Source organism: Poecilia reticulata, linkage group LG11 (genome assembly GCF_000633615.1).
Source record: "Poecilia reticulata strain Guanapo linkage group LG11, Guppy_female_1.0+MT, whole genome shotgun sequence".
NCBI classification, from domain to species: domain Eukaryota; kingdom Metazoa; phylum Chordata; class Actinopteri; order Cyprinodontiformes; family Poeciliidae; genus Poecilia; species Poecilia reticulata.
The window spans coordinates 24963259-24972499 of record NC_024341.1 but is presented as its reverse complement, the minus strand read 5'-3'; the positions used below and the strand labels follow the sequence as shown (position 1 = coordinate 24972499).

The 9241-nt window shown below is 40.3% G+C and overlaps 1 protein-coding gene across 3 annotated transcripts in view; it reads right to left on the bottom strand.

Annotated features, from left to right (window-relative positions):
- The window catches only part of ehmt2 (euchromatic histone-lysine N-methyltransferase 2), an 18775-nt gene extending 10216 nt beyond the window's left edge, over window positions 1–8559 (bottom strand). Inside the window, exons 1-14 of one of the 3 annotated variants that reach the window (XM_008422759.1) lie at window positions 8505–8559; window positions 7073–7142; window positions 6820–6975; window positions 5701–5939; window positions 5570–5624; window positions 5013–5086; window positions 4799–4921; window positions 4661–4711; window positions 4218–4305; window positions 3202–3288; window positions 2646–2782; window positions 1638–1781; window positions 1205–1521; window positions 192–422 (exon numbers count right to left, since the gene is read on the bottom strand). In XM_008422759.1, coding sequence (XP_008420981.1) covers window positions 192–422; window positions 1205–1521; window positions 1638–1781; window positions 2646–2782; window positions 3202–3288; window positions 4218–4305; window positions 4661–4711; window positions 4799–4921; window positions 5013–5086; window positions 5570–5624; window positions 5701–5939; window positions 6820–6975; window positions 7073–7142; window positions 8505–8531 — 1799 coding nt within the window. In that variant the 5' untranslated portion in view covers window positions 8532–8559. The remainder of the gene's footprint in view (window positions 1–191; window positions 423–1204; window positions 1522–1637; window positions 1782–2645; window positions 2783–3201; window positions 3289–4217; window positions 4306–4660; window positions 4712–4798; window positions 4922–5012; window positions 5087–5569; window positions 5625–5700; window positions 5940–6819; window positions 6976–7072; window positions 7143–8504) is intronic. The other 2 variants (XM_017307281.1, XM_008422760.1) reach the window with 2 other exon arrangements.
- Window positions 8560–9241: the final 682 nt, after the last annotated feature.

Sequence of the window (9241 nt, the reverse complement as noted above, 5' to 3'; positions counted from 1 at the left end):
ATGATGTAATTATAAAATATAATCAATAAAGTTTATTCTACTTCATTATTTTCTATTATTACTGTATTCTAATAATTTTATGACTTAATTCTCACAATAATATTTACATATAAATATATCATTAATTTTATTTTATTAGTGTGGCCCTAATACTCTGTTGTACTAAAATCTAAATCCATGCAGTCTCTAACCTTTCCATTTCCTGTGTGAGAATTGCTTTCTGCAGCGCCGCCCTGCTGGGTCCAGGTGGTAGTGCACTGGGGCTGACTGACTTCCCATTGGGCATGCAGAGAGACGGTCCCACGCTGTCCACTCCCTCCTCCCCTGGAGGAACGGCAGGCAGAGTCGTGGCTGAGGGGACGGGCGGAGGAGGCTGCTGCTCCACTGTGGGAGCTGCCAGGCCGTGGCTTCGCATTCGAGCGCTAAGAAGACACAAAAACAGGGAATCTGCAGCTTTCACCAACTCAAATATAAGACTTTTCAAGATGTTTTCAAGACCATTGCGTATGAAATTTAAGACTTGCATCACTACAGAAATGTACAAAAGAGAATTTCATATTTTATACGGTAGTGCTAAGCTTCCTCGCACATAAAGCGAGTAGCATTATATCGGTCAGAATATGAAGAAATCCAACGTCGTCCAACCAACTGGGGCAGTGAACCCCCAGTGTTTTATAAGTCTGGCGGGCCACCAGGCTTTACTTGCACCCCCACAAGGCTTAGCTTTGCTTATTTTAGGTGTTTTTAAGACTTCATAGTTGGAGTTAAGGTATTGTTGATAATGTCTTCCAATAAGTGATATTTTAAAATTTCCTCTCAACTTTAAACATTTTTTAAGTCAAAAACACAGAAAGTTGCCGGATGACTGCCCTAGCTTCCCTACCATCAGGCTTGGCTGGTTTTCTGGGGGAAACCCTGTGGCGATAAAGTTACACTTACCAATGATCAATCAATCAGTAACACTTATTTGAATGGGTGTGCATAAGACTGACATAACACCTGTCATGAACATGAAGGAGTCTTTATGAATGTCTATGGTAGTTGTCATGAAGTGTCATTCGGTAAATAATGGCACTTGTAATGCAAAGTTACTCTAAAAGTTGCATTAAAAGTCCATTAAATATGCCAATTTTGCATTAAATTACCATAATTTACAAAATCATGCAAAATCATATTTGTAGAATATTTCAGTACAATATTGTACCTGACAGGCCTTTCAGGCATCTTCCCGTCCTTCATCCCTCCTGTTGAGGCAGTGAGAGAGGGCGCCGTCGGGGCTGATGGGGGCAGGGAGGGCGTGGTTGTGGAGGAGGCCGACATGGTGACCACTGTGGTTGCAGAGGTTGATGCCGAGGAGGGGATGATGATCTCCTGGGCCTCAGAGGCGTCTTCCCCACAGTGCGGACAGAAAAGCATCCCGCCGCCGTTGGCCTTGCTGCGGCCGCCGCTCAGTACGGTCACACAGCCGCGGTGGAAGCGATGAGCGATCCGCTGGTCCGGGCAGCATTCCAGAAAAGTGCCCTGAGAGAGGAGGGGAAATTCGAAACAGATCAGAATGAAACACGGAAAGATGTGATAAGAAACAAGGAGGAGGAAGGAATCCTAATTTTACCCTGAATCCACAGGTTCACACTTACTGCTATGCAGAAGTACCCACAGCCAGGACAGCAGTGGTGTTTCACCATGTGGGAGCGATGGACGTCACACAGAACCATGAGGGGAATCCGGCTGGACGGCCGCATCGTCTCCGCTTTCATGGTCCAATTGGTGCAAGCCTGGAGCTGAAACCCAGCGACAGAGGAGCCGTCAGACTGAATTTAAGACTTTTGATTATATTTAACCGCCTGAACTAAACATTTCAAATTTATTATTATTAAGGGTGAACTATTTTGCTTCCTTGAACTAGTTAGATCTATGAGCGATACAAGACATGTTCATTACATTTTTACATACAATCATTCTTAGATAATGAGATTTTAATCTGCTCAGTATCTTAAGATCCTTTCATAATGACCTGTTTTAGGGCATCTTGTCACGTTAAGTCCAAATTAGCTGCTGTTGGCCCCGCCTCCCAAATCAACATTTACACTCGCACATGAAAATGGCAGCAAAACAATGCACAATTATACAACCATACATCTATGAAAAGCATTAGTAGAGCCTCCTGTACAACCAACAGGACTACAGCAAGTGGATTCTGGATGGTAAGCCAGCAACAAAACCCCCGTCTTTTCCAGCAGCCATTGTACAGCAGTAAAACCAGCTGATCAAAAGCGCTGGAGGTCAGCTAGGGTTGCTAGGTGACTGGCTGGGTTTCGCTGGGGTTGCTAGGTAATGGTGCCGATTATTACTCAACATTTTTGTTTTGTAGACACCAGGAAACATAAACGTGTTGCAAATTAGAAGAAGCAGAAACTCAAAAGGAAATGCAAAAACAGATTTTTTTCCCACTTTTTCTAAAAAACAGAAAATTCTTGATTGTCCTTCCTTTATTGGGCTGCTGAATTTCTTTCCATTTGCATCTAATGTTTCAGTTCCTTCTGATCATTTGCCTTTATTTGGTCCCTTCTTTGAATATCTTTGGACAATGGCTCCTAGTTTGCCTCTTTTCAGTCTAGTTCCTGTCAGGTATCAGCTGGACGAACCTCTCCGTTGAGGCTTTCCGTCGCCATGCACTGTCTGCTGACCCGCTGGCTGGTGCTGTCGACTCGAGGAGCCTCCATCCTGCAGCTGCACAGAGGAAGCTCCTCCAGCCGCTCCATGTCGCCTGCTTCGCTTCCATCTGCAGAGACATTTCACATTTAACCGCAAACAACAAAAAATAAAGGCTAGAAATATATTCTACACTAATTATAGCCAGAAAAAAACATTTAATCTGGTCATTTTTAATTTATTTTGTACAATTAATTAGCTACTTTTTACCAAATATTTGAACAGACAAATTAAAGGATCCTGATTGTGAAGATTAAGTAACATTTTTACTAATCTGTACCAGGCAGACTAAATCATTTCACATCTAAAAGAGTCTAAAAGTGGATCCCAATTGTTATTTTCTTTATGAACACTGACTGAAGACAAGCACATTTGAATGAATCTATCAGCTGATCAGATAAGGAAATGCTTTTCCAGCTAATTTGACTGTTTACATAAGAGCCTTTTATGTGGTCCACAATTTAAAGACAGTAACATTTATAAACCGACCAGCAGGAGGGGAAAGAGTCAGACTGTCAGCAGCAGCGATGTCCAAATCACCCAAAGGAACCTCTGTGTATTCTGCAGACCTTTCTGCTGATAAACAAAACATAGATACAAAAATCACCTATGTTTTACAGAATGGATGGAGACGAGAGTAGAAGAATGATTTATTCAAATAACTGTCATTTATTAAGGGGAAAGGCTGCACTATGAGTTTAAAAAAATTCAAAACAAAAGTACAAATTAAAAGCTGTGGTAACTCATATCATTCAAGTTTCTTCAAAGAGTCGAAGTGGCTGGTAATTCTTTGGATCTCCAGTAGCAGTCAGTCTCATAGCACATCTGAAAAAGTCTCTGACTGAAGGCTGTTGCTACGTGACAATCTCATGACATGCTAAGCTGGATGACATCATCAGCTGTTGACAAGGACTGCTAATCAACTTCATTTGCTTTTGCCGCACCTTTTTAAATCTCTGGTTAGAAAACTGGAATATAGTCCAGGTATTATTTTAGCTTTTGAGACGGTAATCGGCTGTTGCCGGTTGTGAAAACAACACCTTGTTGCCACAGTTACGCATCATAACAACTGTCCAAAAGTGAAACTTAACAGTACGTTCACACCAAACGAGTTACGCGCGTCTGGTTTACGTTCAAAGTCAATGTGGAGGAGTGTCCGACACTCCAAACGCACCGCAATGGGCTCTCAGCGCGTCTCCACGTTGACTTTGAATGTAAACCAGATACACGAAACGCGTTTGGTGTGAACGCACCATAAGAAAAACAAAAATCCTTCTGGTTGCACAGAAGCCAAAACCAGAGGGAATAATTTTCCAAACATGAAACAAAGAGTAATGAAAAGTGTAGAAAAAGAGCAGAATCAGAACAAACATGCTGCCACCAGGAGCAGAAACAATAGCAGCTATTCTAGAAACAATACGGTAAAAAGTCAAAAACAAAGAAAATCTGTGAGACGGTGAATAATTGTTCACAGACTTTTGGAAAACTAAGCTCTTTAAGCTCACCCTCTTCGGTTTCCCCCAAATCAATGGTGATAGTGTCTTTGTCCTGATCCGACTGCGGCCGCAAAGACTTTCTCTCTGGCTCCAAACTCTGCAGGTCAGAGAACGAAAATAATATATTTGACATGTTTGGATGGGATGTTCAAGCTGCTTTCATACTTTCAAATTTGTGGATATGAGAAAAAAAACATTAATCAACAAAGCATCAAATTGACCCAAAGCTGAGCTGGTGTCAGCAATTCTCTCAGTGTATTATAAGCCTGGCGGGCCACCAGGCTAAACATTGCTTATTTATTTTACTTTTTTTAAATGTTCATAGAATGAAAGAACAATGTTCAGTTTACTCAAACACATACCTATAAACAGTAAAATCAGAGAAACTGATCATTTTAAGTGGCCTGTTAATTTTTTCCAGAGCTGTATATTTACGGATCTGAAATAATCACCTGATCTTCTGTGTTGGTAATTGGCTGCTTCTCTTCACCTCCATTTTCCAACTGAAAACCACAAACAACCAAATTATGGTTTCACTTCTTCCACACATGAATAAATAAAATCACCAGTAATGTCATTAGGCCTGTCACCTTTTCTGAATCTAGAGCAGATAAATGGTCCCCATCGTCAGCAGACTTCCCCAAAGAGTTTTTGCTCTTCGCTAAAGCTTGATCTGTAACAGACTCCGCCTTTTTATGAAACAGCTGCTCGCCCTAACAGAAACACAAAAGAGGCCATATGGACGGCACAGGAGAAATCGAGCCAAACGTTTACAAGCCAGAAAAACAGAAATGATCGACTCACCTCAGCTTGAGTCTTGTTTGAGAGTTTTTCACATTTCCCCGGTGCGCTCTCAGATAGCTTCCTCTTTTTTGCAGCTTTTAGAAACAAAACAACACGAGCAGCAGTAGCTTTAGTTTCACAGAAAAAAATGGCTTCAGGGTCAAAGGTCAATGTAACAAAAAGAGTTTTAATTAAAAAAAAAACTGTCATCTGAGAATTTCTAGAGGATTTAAAGTTTGGATGGATGGATGGATGGATGGATGGATGGATGGATGGATGGATGGACGGACGGACGGACGGACGGACGGACGGACGGACGGACGGACGGACGGACGGACGGACGGACGGACGGACGGACGGACAAACAGATGGATGGATGGACGGACGGATGGATGGACGGACAAACAGATGGATGGATGGATGGATGGATGGATGGATGGATGGATGGATGGATGGATGGATGGATGGATGGATGGATGGATGGATGGATGGACGGATGGATGGACAAATGGATGGATGGATGGATGGACGGACGGACGGATGGATGGATGGATGGCCATGTTTTTAAAGCCACTAACCGGTTTCAGAGTCGGATCCTGACGGCGTCGCTGTCAGAGCATCAACGTGACTCACCTGTTAACAAACATTAAAATCACACAGAAACCCTGAAAATATTCATTCACTTCTATGTGATCCAACTCGCCCTCACCTGGCCCAGCGGCGGCCGGTTCATGGTCTTCCGGGCTCGGTGGATCTTGTGTGGGCCTGGAGAGGCGGATGGAGTGGAGGAAGCAGAAGGAGACGGGGAAGAGGAGGCGGAAGGAGCTGGAGGGAGGTTGACCTTGCTGGTGGACGGCCCAGAGACGCTCATCTTGGCTCGGCCAGGAGACAGCGGGGACAACGTGTAGGCAGAGGGAGACATCGAGGAAATGGACTTTGCAGCATGACCTATTAAAAGATAAATACATTAAAACAAAATCTGTAAAAGTCATGAAAGTTAAAAACAAAGAAAACAAAATAATTCTTAGATACTAAGATGTTAGTCTGCTCAGTTATGCTTATTTTGAGCTGTTTTATATCCAAATAATTGGCAGCCGGCAATGCCCCCCGATTCAACGTTTACACTCTCCTGTGAAAATGGCTGCCAACAAATGCACAATTATACAACTGCGCTTATTTGAAAAGCAGAAGTAGAGCCTCCTGCACAACCAACGAGAATGCAGCAAGTGGTTTCTAAATAGTAAATCAAAACATTTGTTTTTTTCCAGCAGCCATTGTACAGCACATACAGAGGTAAAACCAGCTGACCAATCATGCTGGAGCTCCACTGGGGTTGCTAGCTAACAAGTTGGGCTTGATTAGGGTTGCTAGCTAATGGCGGAGAGCCCGTGGAATGTGTCTTAACCATCTGAAGGCTTTTTTGAAACAGCTCATTTTCTTGACAACATATTAACTTATTGCTAAAAAATGGCTGGATGTTTTTTTTTTTTTTTTAGTGCATGGGTTGATTTTAGAAACATTTGAGACCCAAATGGAAGAACAAAAACATGCAAAATGTGAATATTTCAAAATTGGTCTCCTTTTAAAACTGTTTTGCCACTTGGTCAGTGGAAAAAGCAACAATAAAAACAAAAGAAATTCTTCAAACATTACATGGAAACTGTTTCTCTTTCCACCACAGTTTCACTCTTCAGAGATACAGCAGCTTAGTCATACTCAAGTTGCCAGTTTTCTTTATGAGATTAAAAATAGCCTTGCTCCATAAACCCGTGGTTAACTTTCTCATGTTAAGACGCATAGGGATGGTGTGATTATCTGCAAGCTTCACCTGCAGCAGGTTTGCTCAGCGGCGGCGAAGGAGGAGGCGACCACGTCTCTCCATCATCAGCAGTGTCAGAAAGGCCCTTTTCCGTCTTCTTACATGTCAGCGGTGAAAGCGCTTTGGCTTCTAACATGGAAGCAGACATGGTGAGGGCTGCGACATCTGGTAACATTCAAAACTTTTCTGTTCATTTTTATTAAAACATTAATGAAAAACAAAACAGATTAAAGATGTTTTTCATGTCCAGGAGTCAACTTACCTTCGTTAACGTCACTGGGAACGGCTACGGACTCTGTTGGTGTTTCTGGGTCGTCTTGGTCTGGGGTCTCCTGGCAGGGAGCAAGAAGATGACAAATTAAAAGAATATTAACGTTTACATTATTAGTTTATTACATTATTTAGAAGCCGCAATGAAGCTACACATATTTACTCTAATTTATAATTTCCTGAAAAACTGATAAATAATAAACAGATCAATAAGCTTCTGGCTTAATATCTCACCATTACAGTTTATTTTAAATTGGTTTGTTTTTAGTATAGACCCTGCGTTAAAGCAGTCATGAATTTGTGGTAAAAAGTGGTAAAGGTTGGGGCCGTTGAGAGTTATTCGGACAGTTTCAACCACAGCATGATGCTGCCAGAAATAGCACAATGTTCTTAGATTTGAAAACCTCTTCATGATCCCTACAGCTTGTCAAATGCTTGATCTTAAACTGTCTCTCTACTGATGCTAATCCTTTTCTCCAGAAAGCATCACACTGTGGAAATATGCAGATGAGTGAGCCCTGCAGAGGCCAGTGAGGGGAGCTGAGGTCAATGAAGTATGAACTGCAACTAGACTGCTGCTGCACAACATTCTGCGTCAAGCTATTAAAGCTCAAAACTTTATATTATCCAGCTGATGTTGTATGCTTTATTTATTTATTTGATCATTCCTGTAAACTAACTGAAATAATATTGTAATCTTAAATGACAAGTTTTCATCAACTGTACGCATCAAATGCTCATAATTAATGGAAATAAAGGGTTGAAAACGTGAATCGAGTTACTGGAATAAATTAACTTTTTAAAGATTTTGTAATTTATTCGAACATTTTATTACCTGATGTATCACAAAGTTTAATTAAATTTGTCTGCAAAGCAGAAATATAATGTAGTTATCTAGCTTGTTCCTAAGCCATTTACAAACTACTGCATGTATCAATAATTCCATGATTTTGGGGATAACTGAGAACTTTAAGATGTAATAACTTCCGCTGAAAATAGCCGGAATAAGCAATTCACTACGTAGATTTGAATCACTTAAAGTGAAAAAAATTACTTTTTTGCACCACTGTCTGCTCAAAAACAACAAGCTGACTTCAAAATGAAAACAAACGCATTGAAAAGCGGTTTCACACTGTAAGAAAGCAGCTTACAGGAGATTTAAAGCTTCAAACAAAAAATAAAAAAGGATAAGTATAATCAATAATACAACTATCATAAAGGTAAAACATCACAAGCGAGGCTAACACTGCTAGCACTCTCTGCTTGTAAAAAATGGCCATTATTAGAGACTAAATCAGAAATATGCTTAGTGAAGAAAGAGACGTCGTTAGCACTTATTTGCTTTGTACGTTGGTTCGTGTACAACATGATAAATAAATGTTATTATCGTTAACAAGCCTTTAAAGTTCATGCAGCTTTTCTACCTTTGTCGTTGTCTGAGGAGCCGACATGTTTCCCAGTGAACGTAAACGGTTATGAACGTGCTACGTCCATAGACTCGGCAGAACAGACGCCGCACGCGCTTCGTTCCACCGCAGAAACGGTACGTCACCGCGTCCGCCATATTGCTATTGGCAAGCTCATAATAGAAAGCAGGACAACTGCTTGAAAACGTGAATTTTGTGAATTAGATTAACTCTAAATAATACCATCAGCATTTTCAGGAATCATACTGGTTGTTTTATTGATCAGTATTAGATGGTAGCTTTGAAACTCTCCTTGACATACCTGTAAAACTATCAAAATTACCTGATTTAAGTCAGTTTTAGACAACTGTTAAACTGTACTTGTGTCAGGTGTCTTATTAAAAAAAACTAATAATGATAGTTGTTGTAGTTATTATTATTAATATTATTATTATTATTATTATTATTATTATTATTATTATTATTATTATTATTATTATTATTATTATTATATTAATAGTGTATCACTATTGTGATGTTTTTTCTTGCTCAAATGGTTGTAAGTAGTTCAGAATCGTAACACTGCTAAGGACAATTAAAAGTCATTCTTCAAATAACTTATAATAGTGAAGCTGTAGTTATTTTGACTATTTTGTTTTCTGTAAAGTATGTTAAGGAACCATTTATTGTTGTTTTTCGGATGTTAATTGAGTTATTACACCAGAATTTTCTTATCAAGCAAAAAAAACAAAAAC